The following is a 21,655-nucleotide window of genomic DNA, read 5'->3' as shown; positions in this document are numbered from 1 at the left end:
CCAACTCCCCTGCCAAGCCAGTCCTAGAATCCCTCCCACATTTCAGCTCAGCCGATACCCACTCAATACCAGCCCCAGCCCCCCTGCTATTCCAGTCCTGGGCTCCCCCTCAGCTCTGTCAATATGCAGAGAGCCATACCAGCATCCTGGCCTTCCATAGGGGGAGTGGCAGGCTAGGGCCCCAAAGGCTCTTTGACGTGGTTTATTTGATTCCAGCTCACTTCTGCTTGTGATCCAGGCCCTCATAAAAAAGGTTAGTGCAAGGGCCACCAACTTCTGCTCCAGCCCTAAATCTCTCAAATCTCCACCCCCGCCCCCATCCTTGTTCCTCAGACACAGAGCAGGTGGGACTCCAGCCATTCCCATAAGCTGGAAGCACACGTAGAGGGCTAGATACCTTTTCAGGCACGTGCACGCTGATGTTTACAGCCCTACATGATGGCAACACCTCCCCCAGGGCCTGCAGCATCCCCTGGCCGACAGGCCTCAAATCTTCCAGGCCTGCCAGAGGCTGTAAAGATCCCTCTCCCACTCTAGCCCCAATCTGGCTTGACTTCAGCCACCCGTCTCCTCCTCAGAGGAGGGCGCAGAGAACACACACAGCCCCATCTTCAGTACCTAGACTTGCCCTGTTTGCTTCACAGGCAGGAGAGAATCACAGCATTACTGAGGCCCTGGGCCACTCCAGCAATGTGCTCAGCAAAGGAGCCTGTCCCTTTCCAGGGGCCTCTAACCAGAGTGCAGACAGGGAGAGTGCCGGGGGTAGCTGCCTTTCTCCCTGTGTTCAAGTTGGGTGTTGGCACACACAAGCCCTGGTCACAGAACAGAACCACACTGTGCTGGGTGCTGCACAAAGAACAAAATGCACCAGAGAGCTCCCGCCCCAAGCAGCAACAGGCAGCTGCCCAGAGCGTATGTCAGTGTCTGGGCTCCTAACCACTTCTGCGGGTCTGGAAACGAAAGGGAGACCAAGTGAGCTGGGTGCTTACAAGTTTCAGTGGGCTCAGGAGAGCCTGGCTCCAGCACAGGTCAGACCCCAGGCGGGGCCTTGTGTGGACACACAGGCCCCTTGACCCTACTAGTGTCGCTGTGGGCGTAGCCATGTTATAGGCCATTGTGAAGAGATTCCCTGATGCTGTGGCAGGCAGTGCCAAGGGGGCTTTCAAGCAGCAAACAGGCCCCAAAGAGAGCTGCCCACTCTCCCAGACCAACCACCACTGCTGCTAATGGCATCTGGTTAGGAAAGCGAGCAACTTAGGTCCCCAGAGCCAACCCCAGCACTTGCCTTCCCTTATTTACATGGCAAGAGCTGCTTGCAGACCCCACCTCCCTGAGCTGCTTTCAGAAACCCCCGTGGCCGGCCCCGTCTCCTTCCCACCTCTCGTGAGCACGCCGAGGAGTTATTTGGCACTTCGGCCCTACTCACACCAAGATTAAACCTGTCCTTGATCACAGCTGGCAGGGCGTAGATTGCGCCTCTCGTGGGTGCAAGCAACAGTTTCTCTGAGCTCCATGTCAGCTAAGCTGACAGCTACTGGTGGCAGCTTGGGTACTGATGGCACGCACACACACAGTCAGGGCAGCATGGCTTTCAGCAGAGCCATCCCGACAGTTGTGCCAGGGAGCGGAGCCTGGCTGGGGCCGGGTCACTCTGCTTCCCACCATCACAGTAGAGCCACCCAGCTGGGAGATGGCAGAGTAAAGCGGGACAGGCTGGCTGGGCATTCCGTCTTCCCCAGTCGGTGAGTGTGGGGAGAGGCTAACCCCTGCTGCTGGTCCCCTCCCAGTAATCTCCAGGCCTCCTTTGGCCCTGCTTTGACCCCTGGTAGCAGCAGCTGCTTTGAACAGCTGTTATTAGAATGGATCCAAGGGCTGGGTCAGCACCCTCCATTTTCAGGCTTCTCAGCAAGAAGCCTTCGCTCCTGGCTTTAGCCTCCATGGCAGCTCAGCCTCAGATTCCTGCGCTGGGAATGCTCCCAAGCACCTCATTAGGGCCCCGGAGCTTGGCAGTGGAGGAGCAGAGAGGCTGCTGTCCAGGACGTCAGAGGGCAATTACTCAGTCCAACTGCCTGAACAGGGAGACAAACAGAGGGTATAGGGACGGAATCCCAGCAGAGCTCGACAGAGGACCACAGATTAGAGTCCTCTCACTATGCCTCCTCCGTTAAGTTCCCTCGTAACGGCAGCTCTCAGTCAGCGATGGCTAATTGCAGCACGAGCCCCCAAGGCACCCAGAGAGCATATGGAGGACAGAGCCCATGAAGAGGCCATGTGGTAGGGGGCAGATTCTCAGTCAGATGACAAGAGGTGGGGTTACCCTCCCTTATTCTGAAAATGCTGCAATCCTGAACCAAGTCGGATGCTTCAACTGGCATCTCAGGCAGCCCTTACTGGGCAGAGAAGCTTCCCATAAATGGCAGGCTAGTGCTACCTGTGCATCCATCCCTCCACCCACCGTGATACTGCATGGGGCCAGCCTTCTAGAAGTACTGATGCCCCAGGGTGGGGGAAAATAATCACTTTCCTCATTCATCCCCTGCCACATACTAAACATTTTGCAAGCATGTGACTAGGGAAAGCACTATTCTGCTGCCCTCGAGCACTTTGCTTAGTAGGTGTTTAGTGCTTATAAGAAAGGACAGAGACTGGCACAAGACCAGGACAGACAGCTTCCCTGCAGCCCCTGCACCTACACCCTGACCTGCAAAAGCCCCCTGGCTCTTTCAGGCCAGAGCCTTTTTCCTGCTTATTGGTGAGCTGCTCTGAGCTCAGTTAAAACCCACCAAATCCATCTTCTTCAGGAGCCAAAGCAGATGTGAAACGAAGATGCTATGAAGTGAAAGTTTAGCTCGTTGCTGAATGTGTTAAGGTCCCTGTGCCCAAATTGGTCAATGCAGAGCTCCACAAAACAAAGCCAAGCGCTCTGCCCAACAGCGCCAGTTTGCACTGGGGGAGAGGAGGAAGAAGCTGCCAAGGAGAATAGGGAGGTTTCTGGAAAGGAACCAAGCAGAAGAAAGGAGGGGGAACTAATGTAATGTATCTTCTACAAGCAAGAGCTAGGGCCTGGGCCCATGAAAGCAAGGATGCTACCTTCTGCTCAGTTTCAGAGATCTTCATGGTACAGAAGAGGCCTGACTGAGCTGCAAGGTAAAGCAAACAAGACGGCCTCTAGCAGCTTGAAAACAGAGAGCACATGAGAACCCAGGGGTCCAACTCCTGGTGGCCTGGGCCGCAGCTGGAAGGGCTGGTTTCACTGTGCTGCTGCTGCCGCCCCAGACCCATGCCTGCCAGGACAGCGGCGCCCACAGCGCTGCAGGGGAGCAGCCACAGTCTCACTGGGCTCTTCTCTCTGCAGGTCTGTGCCTAGTGTTGGGACAACACCAGCTGCAGCTCTTCTAAGTCAGAGGTGCAGCTAAACCAACTGTAGCAATAAGGGAGTTTAGGGAAGCCCCCCGAGCACAGAAAGGGCCCCAGGGCCACCCCTCAAGCTGCATGTTCAATACCCCACCACGTTGTATGTAAAACAGGGATGGGGTAGACAGGTCATTGATACAGCCACCTTAAGCATCTAGGAGAAAGCAGCAGAGTGAGCACATGGCGGGGATGGGGATCAACAGCCCAAACGGGCCAGAAATCGTCCCTCCACCCCTCCCCTGAGCTCAGAGGAAGGGTGGGTTTAATGTTCAACTGTTCCTAGCACAAAAGGGTCGCTCCAAGGGTCCTAAGTCCCCTTTTCAAGAGGCTTAGGCCCAAGTTGCTCTTTCAAGAGTGTCCCAGTGCCACTTGCAAGTCTTATCCCCTGCACTCTGCCTGTCTACAAAAACTCTACCCCATGCCACTTAAAGCTTGTGGTCCAGCAGTCAGAGGCTCAGAGGAAGCAGGCTCAGAAGCGGAGCCAGGAGAGCCTAAGGAAAGCCGTCTCCCACTGCTTTACTCTTGGCTCAGCGGACTGGTGAGGAGGGCAAAGGGTTAACAGCAACAGTCTGGGCAGGACTGTAATAATGAATAGCTCCTTGAGTTAATGAATACAGGGCCAATGGGAAGACACCCCACAGCCCATTTGTTGGCTGGTTAAACAGTTATTTACTGCAGGGCCGGAAGTGCGGGTCGGAGGGAAAGCCTGGGCTGGAGCTCCTGGGAGGGGAATTCCCCAAGCCAAACATTTTGCTCCGCAAGTCAGAGAAATCTGCAGCACCATTAAGGGGCTGAATTCCAGACCCACAGCAGCTTATGAGGCTGTGCTGGTGAGAGGTCAGAGAATCAGGACTCGGATTTCTCTGTGGCTTAGTCAATGCTTCACATTGCCTGCCACAGAGGGCTTGGGGGCTGTTAATGTTTGCCATGGACAGGGAGTGGCCAGAGAAAGGCCAGGCTCTATCAATTCCTCTCTCTAGCCTCTACCAATGTAAAGGGAGGAGGAGGGGCAGGGCAGAGAACCTCCAACAAGATGAGGAGAAATAAATTCAACATGCCAGTGCCAGGGCCCTACCAGCCCAGGTACCTGCTCAGCCAAGCCCAGCCTGCCTTTCCAGGCTCTTCCGTCAGTATCTTTATTTACTAACTAACCTTATCAGAGGGCAGGAAGGACACTAGACAGCATAAAGGGGAATGCTCCCTGCGCCCCGGGGGTGGGAAAAACCAAAGGCGGCCAGCCCAGTGCAACACTCCTGAAATCCCTTACGAGTCCTACTGAGTCAGGAGCAGGGCTGAGCCCCACCTGGCCAGGCTGAGCAGCCACACAGCAGCTGGCAGCTCTGTTGGTGCCTCAGTGGGGCTCTTGTTCTTTGCTGTACGGCCTGGAATCTGCTGCCCTGCTCTGCAGAGCAGAAAGCCCCTGTCTTTTTCCTGCGGCGTTAGAGTCGGGGCCCTGCCCCAGCTGAACAGCAGGCTGCAGCAGCCACAGAGCACAGCCACCTTGGGAAGGACTCGCCGTGTTTCTCTGCAAGCAGATGGCTGTTGGAATAACACAGAAACTGGGGTGGAGGGAGAAATGAGACACCTGTCAGTCAGTCCTAGCTCTGCCCCCAGACAGGGATTACACTTCAGGTGTTCCAAGGAGATATGGCTGCACAAAACTACATGCTGCCATGGCTACCAGCTTTCCCCCACTGCAGCTTCCTCCCCTCCCCTGGGGCAAATCCTCCCTAAACAATCCTCTTGCCCCTTCCCAGGGTCCTCCCTTGGCTTTTAGCCTGCAACAGCGAAGAGGTGCATGGATTGCGGCCAAGGAGAACTGGTCTCCTGTCGTGCAAGGGCATGTGGCTTAGGACTGAAGCAAAAGCTCTGCTGCAACCCTTCAGAGACCTTCACTAGCTCCCAGAAGATCAGGGAAGCTCTGTCCACCTCCCTCCCTCCAGGACGTTTCCATATTTGTGCCAGATCAAGTCAGAACAGCTACTAAAACAAGAGCAGCTGGAGGGGCCAGCTGTGACACTGTCCTCAATGGGCACAGCTGCAGCGACTTCACATCACTCCCTTGAAGAAGGTTCAGGGCCTCACCCCAAGGCCACAGTGTCTTGAGTGCCCCGACCGCCCCCACCCCCCCAACATCCTTTCTAGCACACCGGGAGACCGTTTTTGCCTCCTAGATTCCAGCTGGTGCAATTCCCCTGCACCAGTGATAGAAGAGCAACCGTCTGCTCTGAGCACCCCCGAGGGAGGTTGCACTTCCTGGCCAGGACGCTATCCAGCCACTCCAACCTCACCGACTGAGCCAGGGCAAGGCCAGATTCTCACAAGCTCCTGGGGCCTCCAGTTCATCCCCATGCTCGAACCAATGCAGGCCTGGCCCCAGGCTAAGCCAGAGATGAGATCAGCCCCAACTTGCACCCCACATGCCAGGGTCACCATGAGTATGGGGGGGAGGGAAGATTAGGAGAACAGCCAAGCATAGGACTGCCCCAACCCTGTATAAATGAGAGATCCAAGAGTAATCGGGGTGGGTATGGCGACAGCTGCTTCGCAACTTCTTTCTGTGAGCCAAGTCAGAAGAGTGGGCGCCTACGGTGGCCAAAAGCCCCCAGTCTCTAAAGAGAAGGAAGTGACCAAATGGAAGCAGGTTGTTAAGTGGAAAGTTAGCAGGCAAGCTCACATGTGAAGCTGCAGCACTGAGGTTTGGTTTCCCTGACAGCACTCTGTGGGGCCTGCCCTTGACCACACCAGATTCTGATAAGTTAAATACACACAGGACAGCAGCTACAGGTTAGTTAACTCTGTATGTTCTCCTCCCAACCCCCAGCTGGGTGAAGCAGGCGCCAGACACACAGCAGTCCCTGCCAAAAGCAGGAGCCCCACCAAACCCCATGTGCTCTGGGTACAGCCAGGCCTGGTATGTGTGTGCAGAGCTGGCCCTTGCGCCTGTTCCTCCTGGAGAAGAAACAGTAACGCATGGAGACTGGATGGCACAATACAGGTGCCAAACTAATTGGTACCTAGGGACACACCACAGACCATCTGCAAGAGGAGCGAGCTACCAGGTTAACCAGCTCCCAGATATGCGATGGTACCTTTTAGTTCAAACAGAAGCCTTATTTTTGGTGTGGGTTGGGGGTGGGGGGGTGGGGATTTAAGGGCCAATTAGCAAGTCAATGAGGATCAAGTGAAGAGTCCCAGTCCAAAGTGCTTTCCCCTCCTTACAGGAGCATGTTGGAGAAGACAGAGCACCACTTGTAATCTAACGGCATTGCTGCGACAGTTGCTTTCACAAGAGAGCAGCTTAGAATTGCTAGAGGCAAGACACTAGGCCTTTGCTTGCCATGGAATGGTAGGGCTAAAGACTGAAGACCCTATAAGCCCTCTTCAGAGACCAAGATAGCACTGGGAGGTCTCTCCAGGTCAGAGTAGGGCTGGGTTGGGGGAGGAAGCTGGCGTTTGAAGCTGTAACACTAGCTCCACGTGGAAGGCTGTTTCCAGCATGGAGTTCTGCAAGGCCAGCTGGCAGCCTAGCCATCAGCACTCTACAATGCCAGGTAGCAAACTGGGCTGCACAGGTGGTGGGATTAGCTTGGATCCAGTGTCTATTCAGGCCTGGTATGGCCTGAACAGCTGCAGCAAAGCCCTGCAGTAGCCAGGCTTCTGGAGCCAGCTTTGGACAGCTGGAGGCATGGCCAAGTGAGAGGAAATTGAGCTGCTCTCTAAGCAAGACACAGATGGAGGAAGAGAGGTGCATGCAGCTGAGGTCAACGGAGAAAGTCTCTATGATGAAGTGACGTGGCCGTCATTCTGCACGCTGGTATTCCCATTGCGGGATGCCCCATGAGCTGAGACTTGTCACTTAGATCTCCTGCAGCCTGGGGATTCAGTAGCTGGCATTAAGGAGGGGGCAGAATCAAGTCCTACCATATCAAAAACATCTTGCTTCCACTATGCTTTGTACCCATCCTGGCATAGCCAAGGCTCGCAATGTCCTGCAGCTACGGCTCAAAGTCTCATCATGTGGCACCTGCAGGGAGCAGAGGTTTTCGATTCCAGGTGCTCTAACCTACAGAAAGTAGGTATGTGAGCAGGAGAGCTGCGTTCACCCCCTGCCCCCACCTAGCCTAGAGGGAGCCAAAAGTTGCAGTAAATTCCACCCACGTTGTCACAGCCTCACTTTGCAGGGCTGCTCCTTTGTACCCCATTTTTCTGATGTGGAGCATCCTGTCCCACAGCAGAAAGCCATGGGAAGGACAGGCACATGATACAGGGCACAGATTAAAAAGCTACATACGTTGCTGATCTGGTCCTGAGTCTTCTTGATTCTCTGCAGCTCGGGGGTGTCGGCCACCACACTGAAGCCTTTCCCTTTGTTCTTCTCAAACTCCTCCTTGTAGCGAATCTAGAGAGAGAAGTGAAAAAAAGCTATCGTGGACACCATGAGAATCATGCAGACCAGCCCACATGGCCGGGCCCAGCCTCTGCACGATCCATCCTTTTTCAGCCTTGCATGCTACCCCCAAGACAGCCTCCTGCCCAGCCTCCCAGCAGTAATGCAGAGTAAGTTAGGGTATCTGTAGGGCAATAGCACTTCTGCACCAAAGCGTGAAAATCTGACACCTCTGGGGTGGAACCCAGTTAGTTAGGACAATCCTAGCAGAGTTAGTTACACAGCAGGGGGAATTGTGGGAAGCAGACTGCGGTGACCTCAGTTTGCATTTGGCTACTACCGGGGTAAAGCCCTGCAAATCCACAGATACCCGCATTTTGTGAATACAGATACAAATTTTGTATCCATGCACGGCTCTATACCTGGGGATCAACAGGTCTGTTCCTGGGCAGGAAAGAAGGCGTAGTCCATCACGGACAGTGTCGTGGTTTGTGTCTTTTAGGGGCTCTGAGCCAGAGAAAGACCTCTCTTATCTCTGAGGCGCAGCACTTCCACAGCATATTATGACTCAACCTGCCAACCTACCATCCAGACAGACTGCCCTGAGCTAATCCCATCCCTGGAGACTGCCTCGGGTCCCAATACAGCTTCACCACTCCCCAAAGAGTCAGCCAGAGCCACAACAGCTTCTACAGAGGCTAGAAACTCAATCGCTGACTCAATCCCTCCAGCAGGAAAGGAAATTCTCAATCAGCCTCGCTGGATGGAGACAGCTCTGCTTGCTTCTCCGAGCTGAGGAGGAAGGAGGCAGGCACAGCTGCAGGCCGCTTTCATAGCTGGTCACATTTGTTGAGAGATCTTTCAGAAAGAGATGAATCCCCATAGAGCTGTAGCACGAGGGCTGTTGCACCCTACCCACTCTCCATTTAGGAGGCCGTGACCTGCATCCAAACCTTCCCTAGCCCTCAGGATCAGCTGCCACAATGTGTGCCAGCGTGCCAAGAACCTGCCAAAGGACTCAGGGTGGGATTTGTGGGAGTGCCCAAGTGACTGGGGAGCTCAGGTCTGTTGACAGAGTCACTCTGAACCCAGGTAAATAAGCACACAGGAGCTGCAATGCAAGGTTTGTGCCGGGAGGGTAGTAGCTCAGCTTAACTCTGTAACAGGGTTCCCTGTAAACTGAGCACTTGAGCAGCTGCCCAGGAGAGATTCAGGTGCTGCCCAGCTGATTAGCAAAGTTGCTGGCTGGGGGAGCAGGTTCTTCCACTGGTGATGCACATCTGCACATACCTCAGAGCGCACAAAGTTTATTCCACACACGGATGGAAAAAAAAGCTAGCGGGAACATTGCTTTGCAGTCAGGGCCTGGGATTTTCACCCTCTGATGTTCCCTTTTGGATGCAGTGAAGCCTGCGTATGAGGACTCTGTTTTAAAATGAGAGGCTCGTTTTAAAGGACCTGCCCCGAAGACCCCTCAAAGCTTACACAATCCTGCCCTGCTCTGTTGGGATCCCACCTCCACTGAGCAAGCGAAGCCATGACTAGAGCAGTCCCTGGTCACTGCCCCCCAGCGCCAAGACGGGCAATAACATGAGTCAGCTATGAGTAGATTCCCTGCTGCTCTGCCTTTGAGGGGCAACCGTGGGACACAGCAACCCTCCACTTGGATCCTCTAGGATCCCAGAGCCTCAGGGAGTTGGGGCCCTCAGGACGGAGGGCCCTCACACAGCCTTACGGTGTTTCAGGCACTGCCCAGTCCCAAGACCCACTGCTGGCTGCAGCAGGGGAACCAGAGCAGGAGTCTTTACAACAGAAACAGGATAGGCTAGGGAGCATGTGGACACGTCACTCCCTCCCCGACTCCTCTCCTCAGAGCTGGAGCAGGAAATGGCCCAACACCAGTGAGTCTAGCCAGTGCCATCAGTTTCCCATAACCCTTCCCAGCCCGCAGCCAACACTGCAAACAGCAGAGCAGCTATTCTAGAGGCTGAATCACAGCTGTGCCTGCCTGGGAAGGATTCCTGGGAACAAGCCCCAGTCCCTACACCAAACACGTCTTCCAAGAATTGTACGCCAAGGAAGCTGGCTGTGCAGCATGAAGACCCTCTCCCAAGTCAGCTGCACGAAAGGAGGAGGCCAGAGACAGGCCCATCCAAGCAGGGCAGCATTTCTACAAAAGTTCACGCTTTTCTGCCCCACCCCATCCACCTCCTGCACAATGAGTCACCTGTGCATAATGCAGCAGTAAAACCTGGAGATCCACTCACTGCAAACCTGTGACCACCCTTTCCCCCATTCAGCCCAAACTCAGATGCTTTCAAGTGGTCTAAAGAGACCAGATTCTTAAATGCAACACGATTTCACTGCAATCCAGCAGCGCTGTTGGATTGCCAATACTTTCCTAGAAACCAAAACACTACATACACCTTGCCACCCGTGCAGGTTTCACAGTCCTGGGCCTTGCCTGGGCAAGGCAAAGAAAGGCTGGGTTCAGCGAGCAACTTTTATAAACACAGCCTCACCCAGGTCATCTGACACGTGCTCTGCCGGTCAAGTTAAATGCCCGGCTCCCCAAGCAACCAGCTTAGCCCATGTTAAAGGCATTACACCTTGTCAACAAGATTTTCCAAGGGCATCAGCCAAACACATGATAAGCGGTGACAGGTTGAACCTCTCTAATCCGGAACTCTCTCATCCAGCAACATCTGTAATGCACCATGATTTTAGTGAGCCAGAACACTTCTCATGGGTGTGGCTAAGTTTCCCGCGGTCCCATAAAGTCTGTTTCCAGCCACCAGTCCTGGCTCTCAGTGTTCCGTGCTGTTATTTAGCTGTAATTTACTCCTCATGTCCAAGAGCCCAGTAAGCAGTGGACGTGCGGGCAATGCTGCTAGATAATATTGACCCCCTGCAGTCCGACGAATTCTCCCATCCGGCACCAGTCAGGTCCCAAGGATGCCAGAAAAGAGAGGTTCAGCCTGTAGTATACTAGCATAACTGGAGATCCTGGGCCAACGTTCCATCGGAGACCAGGACCCCACTATGGTAGATGTATAGACCACAGGAGTCCCTACCCCCAAAACGATCCAGTTTTTCATGCAAGTCAGCATTGAGTATCATAACCACCTAAGCATTACACGTATTGTACATATCCCCACAGGAGACAGAAGCTGAAGAGACAACTTTGTGGAGGTTTACACAGACTCCACCCTAACAGGAGGGACAGCCTAGGACAAAGCACAAAGAGGTGGTGAAAGTAGGTATGGGAGGCTGGCATGATTGGCCACCTGCAGACAGCAGTGGATCAGGGCCTTGCTTCCATTAGACTTTACTTTCCAGACTGATTTAAGGCATGTTACCCAAGAATCCCTGCAAGGAACGGAGAGTCCTACGGGACCATTGCATGAGGTGCCTGAGCATTTCAAGATGCAAAAGCTAACAGACAGATACCAGTGTTGACAAGGCAGTTCAGCACTTTGACTAGGCTGGGCGCATGCTTAGAGCCCTGTGCCGATACAAAGCTAGTATTTGCATCTGCAAAAATGAGCGGCAGGTGTCTATCCCCATAGGTACAAAACAGAGAGTTGCAGGATCGCAGGACTCTATGTAGGCTACTCTATTTGCATTTACAAACAGACCTTTAAACTCCAGTGAAGAAAGCCCTACGTTTCTTCTACTGCACACATTCTGCTCTCTACCCATGGACTGTTCCACCTCTGGTTTCACCATTACCCCCACCCTGCAAGCACCAAATCCAGGGGTAAAAGTAACAACATTTCTTACAGGAACTGTCCTATAGCAAGCCAGGTCCCTGATAGCTCTTCGAATAGCTCCCTGCCAGTGTTCCCTCTAATTTTTTCATCTATGGGTGGAATAAATTTTGTTACATGCACTAAAGGATGTGCACCACCAATAGAAACACATGCTACTGGTTGTGGGCACTCTGCTAATCAGCTACCCAGCACCTGGATCTCTCCTGGGTGGCCACCCAAACACTCAGCTTAGAGAGAACACTGCTCCCTGCTTGCTTTTGCCGCAGCTTCACCAATTCTCATGGGAGCTGGACACCAGGGTGCACCTGCTTACTTTCACCTCTGACTATATCAGACAAACTATTAACACCAAACCAGGCCCCTCTGAGAGGCTTGCTGCTGCTCTACTCGCAGGAAGCAGAAACCCCCGAGATCTGTGCAGAGTTCTCCAATTTCTCCCAGGCCCAACGCATCACATGGCTAACTCAGAGCACCAGGAGACCAGGCAGGAGCAGGGTTCTAGCGTGCACAGCCCTGTTAGTCTGGGCCAGGAGTCATTTCACTCATTCAGGCCAAAGGACTGAGTTAGCCATGGGCTTTGTGACTCCTGTATCAGAGCCACAGCTGCACTGTGAGCAGTTCCGGAAGGGGCACAGGTCCCTTTCATGACTTTGGGGAACCCAGTCCTGTTATACAGCAGCATAGTCGACGCTTCAATCATAAGAGGATCCAAAACATCCAAGCTTCTGCAGCAGCTCAAACCCCTGCTGTTCCAGGGAACTCCAGGGCTTGATGCATGCTCTAACCCTCCCAGAGCTGAGATACAGGACTGCCGGAGCCAGCCAGAATAACAGACTCCCTCACACTGAGTTTGGCATGGCCTGAAGTTACCCAAGCCAGAAGCAGGGGCTGAGACCAGGAGTGTATTTCATCAGAAAACCAGGCACAGCCAAGCATCAGCCAGCTCTGGGCTGTGTGCAGGGAAAGCAGCTTCCGCGGCCACAGCCTCACAGAGGGTTAAGCGGGCAGGAAGTGCTCAAACAAGGCAGCCTTTGAGTTCTTTCTGCCCTTATATGGGCACTGGGCTGGCGTGCACCTTGCTGAGCTGTAGCCTGCGGAAGGCAGCAGTGCGCTTTCCCACACTGCTCTGCACTGGGCGGGCAGACAGAGGCAAAAATGCACCGGGGGCAAGCCAGGGCTGTCCACCCCCCAGGCAGCCTTTGCGCCTCCCCACGGCAGGAATTCCATCCTGCCACCAGCCTGCAGTAGACAGAGACAAGCTCCCGGCAAAGCACAGCTTTTAGTGCACCTTAGAGCTTGCATGCCCAAGTTCCAGCCGCGGGAGGGGCCCTGGGCAGGTCGGGGAGGGTGGAGGGATCACCTCAGGGAGGGTTGTGGGAGCAGACAGGGCTGGGGCCTGCAAGATGGGCTGTTTTACAAATCGCTATGGTTACCAGCTGTCTCCCCAAGCTCCCACTCTGCTGCCCGCCTTGGCGCTCCTTCCACCCTGGGATTTCTTTTATGCTTGCCTAGAAGCAGCCTGAAGCAGGGCTGGTGACAGACTTGGCCTGGGCAGCACGTGTGTAGGTGATGGTAGGGCAGCTGACACTTGGCTCAAGGACCCCCAGCAGGGACAAGGCCTTGGGGAAAGGGGCAGGGCTGGGGCGGCCAGCCCGCAGCACTGCCCGGGTCGTATGCCTCCCCACCTCCAGCCCTCTGTGCTGTCTGGACCACGCGGGGCTCCAGTGGTGCTTTAAGTGTGCAGGCGTACAGGCCCTGGGGCAACCAACTCTCGCCCCCTTGGCCCTGGCCTGCGGTCTCCACCCCCCAGTGAAGTGAAGCACTTGCCTCATTGCTGCAGATACAGAAAACAGGGGAAGTGACTGCCCAAGCTCACGCCAGAGTCCATGCGAGTGCTAGACGCAGAACCAGGGGTCCTGAGCCACACGTCTCCACCTACACCAGAGGTCCTCAAGCTGCAGTCTGTAACCCAGGAGTAACATTTGGGCAGTTCAGGGATAGCTCCCACTCACCTGCATGCCTGGGCCACTGCATGTGAGAATAAAAAGCTGCCCATCTAAGTGGGGGCTCGCAGGGTTGTTTCCATTAATTATGTGGTTGGATCCTGGACTGTCATGTGTTAGGCAATGTGGTGGTTTTGCAGGGATAGAGGGGCAGGTGGGAAGACTGTGGGTGAAGGGGAATTTGGGATGTGGACAGAGAAAGAGGTGACTGGCTCCCTGTAGCTGTTGCCCTAGAGCTGGGGAGATGACCCTCCTTTCCCTACCTCAGCTGTCGCTGCTGTGGCCAGGGAGAGACTCTTGCCGATATCAAACTGTGAGTGGCGCACAGCCCATGGTAGAACAAAAAGATGTTTACTATGCATGTCCTAGATATAGCGCTTTTATCCACAGCATTTTAGAAGATAGTTAGCTAAAGGTACAAACATATGGAGAGATCATTAAGTGGCCCACAGAGACCCTTGGTAATTTTCAAATTGTTCATGGGAAGAAAAAAGTTTATTTGTCTAGGTCAGTGGTTCTCAAGCAGTCCTGTAGAACCCTGAAGGCTAACAAAAAAGTTATTATTTAAGTAGTGAGCTTTTGTGAGGAAGTGGGTCTTCCTTTGAGAGAAATAGAGAGAGTTTTAGTCTTTGCTCCATCAGCAATTCCTACAGTGTCCCAGAACTGCTTTGTGTAGCTGGAGGGGTCTCCCTGCTGTCCTCCATAGACTGGCATCTAATGGCAAACCGCGTGTAGGATCTCTAAGATTCACAGTGAAACCAGTTCACTGAGGAGGGAATATTTCCCACTTACCCCTCCTGATGCTGGAAGCAGAGACCTGAATCCTGCCAGAACATGGTACCAGTTTGCTCCAGCAACTGCTTAACAGCAGCTACAGAAGACATAACCCCCTCACTTCGCGAGGCCCAGCAGCTCCCAGTTCACTTGTGTTAGCAAGCTGGTGTTTTAATGTCGTGTAGAAAAAAAGACCTTCAGTGAGACCAAAAAGTGGCAAATGGGGAAAACAAAGCAAAGTTTGAGACAAAACAGCTTCAGGCCATCCACACAACAGGCGCCTCCACCCTGGACAGGAAAAGTTGCATCAAAACAGGAAAGGTTGCATCAAAATATTTCTCCAAAAGGTACCAATTTCAGAAGTTTGGGAGGGAAGCCACAGGATGAAAACCCTGTGATTTTTCTGGCACATGTGGGCAGCAGGAAGGGAGCAAAGGCGTAAAAGCTGTCACTTAGTGGTCCTAGTTTAGCTGTAGGAGCAATAATCATTGCTTCCAAGAGTTACCAGAAGTAGTGACGCCTTCTTGGCAATTATAAATAGAAACCCAGAGACTTGATGAAGATCACCTTCACCAGTTGCAGCACGGCACACAATTGGACCCCAGCTCCCATGTAAACAGGAAAAATTTACAACTAGGACCAGCATACAGTTGGGAGTTTATATTCAGAGCATTGTTTTGGGGGACTAAAGTCCTGCATCTACCAATGGGAAGTTACTAGTGTCAGCACTGCTATAAACTGCAGCATTAGAACAGATCTGCTACAGAACATCCCTCTCAAAAATGCCAGGGTACAGGAGGTTACATCCACAATTAGAACCTTGTATATTGGCCAAGGACTGTTACCAGGAAGAGCCAATTCCCTCTGGTTTGAAAATCTAGAGCAGAGACAGGCCACCCAGTTCTCCTCCAACATAGCTCAGTACTCTCCAGGATCTGGGACCTTGAGACCCACAGATATAGCCACAGGTTTCTCGCTCCCTAGCCCAGCAGGGCTGTAGGACAGTGAATGCTAGATTGGCTCTAGGAAATGTTTAATCAAGGCTCTATTTTTAATGCTTAATTAGCGACCTGAAGAATGTAGCAGGAGACCATTCCCACAGAAAGCCCCTCCCCTACTGATTCTACATCCATGTCTACACAAAGACTTCTGCAAGTGTAGAAGTATCAGCGTGGGGAGAGAAGTTATGTTTCTGTACTGGCAATGCTCCTTGTGTAGCTGCAGTCATACTGGCCCCACTTTGCCAGCCGGAGCTTGGGTTTGTCCAGTTGGCCTCCAAGATGGACCACTGATCCTGTGAAGACCCCAGGAGTCCCATTCCAGACTCTGCAGGGTTTGCTCAGCTCTGGGCAGGTTTGGTGGCCAGCCCTCTTTGAAGCCAAAGAGAAATAATTGGGTAGTAACTGAAGTGCTTCAAGACATCTAAAATGTTTGGGGCTTGAAAGGGAGGAAACTCCCTTTGTAAGCAGAACAAAGGCAGGCATAAAAGGAATTAGGATCTTATCCTTATTCCTTATCTTATGCATGTTAAGATCCAACCTCCCTACAGGGCCCTGGGCATTTTACTGTGGTAGTTTTCTGCTACTACATAGCCCTTTGCTTAACTACCGCCTTCCAGGATTCCACTGAGTATCTCTTCTCAGGGTGACTTCTAAAATCTGCTCTCTGATCCTGAGGGAGGCGGCGCTGCTGGTCGTACTAACCAGAGGAGAGCAATCTCAGCCCTCTATTGGTAGCCCAGCCATTATTCCCATGTGTGCACAGGCCTCGGCTGGAGGAACCACACATACCCTTCGGCACCCGTCCAAGCCCATTCATTTCCCATCCAACATGCAGCTGGCCCCTCTCTCCAACACCACACCAGGGAGGGATTAAGTCCTCTTTCATTCCTCCTCTGGGCACAGTCAGGCCTCTACTATGGTGGAGGTGCTAACAAATCTAGGTTCCATTCAGACCAATAGCTCTGCGCGCCACCAGTCATATTCGCCAGGGCCGAGACCATCTGCCCACACTGTTCAACTGGGGCAACGGCAGCAGAAACCGCAGGTTAGATTTCTCTGGCCCTCTGGGCTGGGCTCAAGATACAGCCAGGAGACAGAACAGTCCAAGGAATTTTGAGCCTCCAGCTACAGCCAGCAGCACATAAAAATGGAGAAATGGCTTCCAGGCCCTCTGTCCTGCCTCCTTCCTCCAACCTGAAGGAACTTCCTCTTCACAGCCCCCACAAGAGCAGGGTCACAGGAGGAGGAATAGTTCAGATACAGAGTCTGTTCTGGTGTGGTTATGATCTGAAGAAGTGAGTCTGTCCCACGAAAGCTCATCACCTATTAAATTATTTTGTTAGCCTTTAAAGTGCTAGTGGACTGCTTTTTGGTTTTGATAGTCTCTCTCTCTGCTACAGTTATAAAGTAGATCCTAGCACCATTCACCTGTGAGGACAGGCTTTTACATAAGCCTAAAGTCCAGGGTTGCCTCTAATTTTTTCCATTCATGGACAGAATAAGTTTTCTTACGCACACCCAGGCACGTGTGGATGTGCACCACCAGTAGAAACATGCTGCCAGCTGTGGGCGCTCTGGGTGGCCGACCAAGTGCTCAGCTTACAGGGAACATTGGAAAGGCCCCAGCAGTACTGTGAGGGACAGCCTCTGAGAAAACCTGGTCACTTACGGGATCAATAGATGGGCACCTTTTGGAAGGCAAACCAGCGCCCCGATTTATGGGGCTTGCTAGGAGGTGGAATTTTCTGAAAGTCCTGGTGTCTCTCACAAGAGAGTGGCAACTTTGTGATTTCCTAATGCAAGATTAGGAAAGGTACATCGCTGCCCCCTCAAGACATCTTAAATTGAGCACCCCTGACTAGGACTAATGTTCGAGATTAAATCCCTAAATATTGCACAGGGATCCCACAGCTGAGGGAGTCACCCACTTGAACTGCTTATAGCTGACTCCCATTACGGCTTCCCAGATGCCCTGTGCCATGGGGAAGCAAGTGTTTTGCGCAGATGGACAGCAGAGGCACAAACTAGATTAGGAAAATCCACCCAAGGTCACAGACTCCAGGTGCCAGAGGGATTCCCTAGCCACCAGACTGGGCTTCCTTGCCCAGCTAGGACTTTGTTCTACTAACTCTGGGCCCAGGTCATTTCTACTGGACTCTGCTTCTTGTCAAGAAGCATTTTTCAGTGCTGACAACAGCTGCCTTATCCTAGGCTGGCACACCTCTCACTCCTAGATCAAGCAGAACCTTATCTAGTATTTGCCAAATGACTGGAACACTTCAGATGGAAGCTGCTGCATGGCTTGGTCTATTCTAGCTCAACTGAAAAGCATTCCCTCCTGCAACAAGGCCCTGCATAGGCAGGGAGGGGCCTTGAGCAGGGTTCCCTGTAAGCCAAGTGCTCAGGCAGCCACTCAGAAGAGATTCAGGTGTCACTCAAAATTGACTGGCAGAGCACCCACAGCCAGAAGGATGTGTTTTTATTGGTGGTGTATATCTGCGCCTGCCTCAGCAGCCCAAAATTTATTCTGCCCATGTATGAAAAAAGTTAGAGGGAGGTGCCGAAGCAGTGTTCCAGTATGATAGGAGAGAGGGATGCTGCTCTAGCAGGATGCTTGGGGCAGGGACCCTTTTGTCTCTCCTGTGTCCAGGGGTTTGGGTCCAAACAAGATTCGCCAGGGATCAGATGAAGAGGGACCAGACTGGTTTCCTGCTCGAGCCTCCCAGAGAGAAGTAAACAAGCATCCTGAGTCCCAGCCATTGTGCGTGACCGGCAAAATGCCACTTACCTGGCACCCAGCTTGCCTGCCAAGAGTGCAGCTTTGCAATGTAGCAAGGAGGCAGGGAAGGGGGAAGAAGAGCCACTGACATTTCCACAGCACAGGTCATACCACAGTTGCTTAAGGTACTTTGCTCTGTACAAAGCCTCACAAGTACAGCTGCCTCTCGGTTGGAGGGCACCAGCCGACCAGCTTAACAGAAGATTCCTAGGAAGAGAATTGTGGGATCCTTCCTATCTAAACAAGGAAAAGGTCTTCCCTGAGGTCTGACACCACCTGGTGAACTGCATGGAAGTTTCTCAGGAGAGTCTCAGCCAATTTATGATTCCAAAGAGTGCGGAGGGGTTTTAACTTGAGAGGGACTTAGCCTTCCCCCTCCAGTGGCTTAAGCCAAAAAGGTCCCCAAATTAAGAGCATTTGCAGTAAGAACTTCCTACCACCACCAAGAGAGTCATCAGGGACCGCTGCTTTTCTGGAACAAATTATGACTGGCTAATCCAGTCTGCCTGCAACTGCACAGTCCTGGTACTCTCGGGTCCAGCAGCTGTCCTGGACATCCCCCCAGCAATGACTGGTCTGTTTTCTTTAGAAAAAATACTATTTCCTGCTGGAGGATGAGAAATGGGGCGGGGAGAGTTGCAGCTGAAGAGAGGAGACCGAGGCCACGGGTGATGTAAAATTATACCGTTTCCCTGCAACCTGACCCAGCAAACCAGCATTTGCATCAGTTCAGAACTGGGGAATCCCTCTATGTGCCCCGTCAGTCTGGCTAGAGGATCAGTGGTCCTGTCTGGGTTTAGAATAGAAAAGTTCCTCTACATGCAGACACAGAGGTCCTGGACAGTTTCTGTGCCCAGTGGACATATGCTGGAAGGCAGCCCCAGAAGGTTCTCTAACTGATGTGGCCTCACTCGCGCACTCCTGGGGTCTCTGTGCAGAGATTGCCTGTTACCCTGAAGAAGCAGCACTTGCCATCCCCATAGCTCTAGGGGGCCCAAAGCAAGCCCTGACTGCTCAGGCCAAGCTGCATTTGTGCAAGTCAGAGCTGTTGAGAAACAGGCCACACGGAAGGGACCTTGCCAAAGCAGAGGTTTCAAAACTAGAGCTGAAGGGCCCCTCCCAGAACATACACCAGCTGCCAACATCTGCCCTGGGAAGCTGGGGGGGGGGGGCCTAGCCCTTCTCCCCCCGCCCCCCAATGAAAACTATTCCCAGCAAGCTGCATTTTAGCTCCAGGCACTTCTCAGTTAATAGGGAAGAGGAAAGGAAGGTCGTTGTGCTCTTTGCAGCACGGCAGGGAGGGGAACGCGCCAGCTCACCCTGAAAACAGCACCCTGGCGAGCCCTGGGCAGTGTGTTCCCTGCCCTGAGCTTTCCAAGCCCGAAAGAGCCTCTGTGAAGCTTGCTCAGAGGCAGGCCAGCCCCTCAAAAGCAGGCTTGTACACCTTTGGGGCGGTGGGGGAAGTAGCATAATTAGATTCTCAGCATAATTACCACAGCTGCTGCTCGTATGCTTGTCAGTTGTTCAAACATTGCCCTGGATGCATCATCCTGCCAGGCACAGTATTCCAGTCGCTAATCGGTGTTGCTGCCTTGCAGTCAAAGGCATAACAGTGCCGGGCAGTAAGAGATGGCACTTGGAAGCAGCCATGAGATCATCTCCTTTGGCTTGGATTCCCATGGAGAGCCTGGCTCCCTACAGTGCTGAGGGATCCTGAGAATTCCCCCGACAGGAGGCTGGCCCCTCACACTGGTCTTTCCAAAGAAATTACACCCTGTTTAAAGGGAACTTTGCAGATTGTGATCTAAGCTTTCGAGCTGCAACCGCTACATGTTTCAACACTCCAGGGAAGGAAGGAGGAAGAAGAGATGTTCTTGGTTCACCTCAAAAGATCTAAAGCTAAAGCCAATTCCTATTTGCCAGTAGAGTCAGGGCGATAGCTCAAAGCTCTGCCTTGCAGCTGTGGGGCTTTCACTGACCAGGCTCCATCTCTGGAGCCCAGGATGGGAGGGAGCTGTCCACTTGCAGTCCATACACACAGGAAGACTTTCACCAGATCCGATTCCCATCCCTTCCTCTCCTCCATTTGTATCAGCCTCTGGGGTTCTAGGGAGCAGTTTGCCTGTGAAAGGGCATGAGGCCTGTGGGTCTAACCAGGAGCCAAGAGATGGCAGTATAAAAGACAGACACCGTTTGGGATAGAATGTAAGAAAAACCAGACAGCAGGACCTCCCTGTTGCTCAGCTCACATTGGAGTTGGGACTCTCAGAGCCAAGGCACAGGTCTAGATTGACTAGAGGAACTGCCAGGCTTCCCAATCCATGCAATACTCTGAAAAGGCCCACCCGGAGCTGGGCTCCTCCTTCTCAGAATGAGCTAGAGATGGAAGGTCAGAGCACAGAAAGCTTGGCAAGCTACAGGAGCCTGGCAGAGGGGCTGGGATGCCTTAGACAGCATTCTTACCTGGCTCTGAAGCTCACTCTGCTGCTTTAGACGCAGGTTCTCCGGAGTGTCTGCCACCATGGTGAAGGACTGCTTCGGGTAGTGTCTGAGAGGAGAAGCAAGACCCATTACCATCCCCAAAATGAGACACACCAAACTGAGCTTGCACAGGGGGCCACACAGATGGGCCTGTCCCAGGAAGACATCAGCCCCACTTCCAACCCACCCGCCTCCAATTCAGGTTTCTGCTTCTGCCTTGAGCTCACCAAGGACTCCACGGGCTCCTGGAGTCCCAACACCTCCTGTTCTAGGAACAGATCCTCTGCTAAGAGTAGGGCTGCAGTGTCTTGTTAAAATGGCTACAGCAGCAGAGTGAAGACTGCCATTGGGATGCCTTTTGCTAGCATGAAGTTAGTGCACAAGGAGAGAAATTTTCAAAACTTCCGAGAGGAAACTCTTTAGCACTACCCCACACCTGCTCCAGAGAAAGGCTGAAGGAAAAAAAAAAAAAGTCTAGACTTCTGGAAAGAGCCTAGTGTGCCTTCCTGAAGGCTCTTGCTTGTCTATTAAGCAGCTGCCCTGGGGATACAGGTCTCAGTATTAGTGACTGTAAGGACTGGTCTATGCAGACTTTGCGCCTGTTTAGCTGTTTCAGCAAAGGGAGCGTAAAACGAGCCAGTGCTGATGCAGACTTATGGGCACAACAGGGATTTCTGCCCGGATAGCCCATCAGTACAGTAATAAAGCCACTGACTTGCAGCCACACAGGGGATTGTGCTGCTTAGCTGTTCTACTACAGCATTAGTATTACCACTTAGTTGAGACAAGCCCCAAGAACTCATGGACATGGGGGTTCCCCAACCATGGGGGCTGCCCTGCAGCAGAACAGCATCCAAGTCTGGCAGCACGCCCAAGTGCTATATTCCCAGGCAGCTCATAGAGGCATGAGAACATTCCATTCCACCATTGCTGGAGACAATACAAATCAGCAGCCAGAGAAACTTGACTGCTGAGAGCAAATGCTGAGTCCTGCAGCTGGAAAGCAAGACAGACACTCTCCATCTACACCAAGGGAGTTT

At 52.9% G+C, this 21,655-nt stretch overlaps 1 protein-coding gene across 1 annotated transcript in view; it reads right to left on the bottom strand.

The window, feature by feature from the left end:
- The window catches only part of LASP1 (LIM and SH3 protein 1), a 57,832-nt gene that overhangs the window by 7,301 nt on the left and 28,876 nt on the right, over positions 1-21,655 (bottom strand). The window contains exons 3-4 of the mRNA XM_074979046.1: positions 20,598-20,682; positions 7,709-7,816 (exon numbers count right to left, since the gene is read on the bottom strand). Of these exons, the coding sequence (XP_074835147.1) occupies positions 7,709-7,816; positions 20,598-20,682 (193 nt within the window). The remainder of the gene's footprint in view (positions 1-7,708; positions 7,817-20,597; positions 20,683-21,655) is intronic.

The sequence above is a fragment of the Carettochelys insculpta genome, chromosome 28 (assembly GCF_033958435.1).
Source record: "Carettochelys insculpta isolate YL-2023 chromosome 28, ASM3395843v1, whole genome shotgun sequence".
NCBI classification, from domain to species: Eukaryota; Metazoa; Chordata; order Testudines; family Carettochelyidae; genus Carettochelys; species Carettochelys insculpta.
The sequence above is the reverse complement of the archived record's forward strand: the minus strand, read 5'-3'. Positions and strand labels throughout refer to the sequence as shown.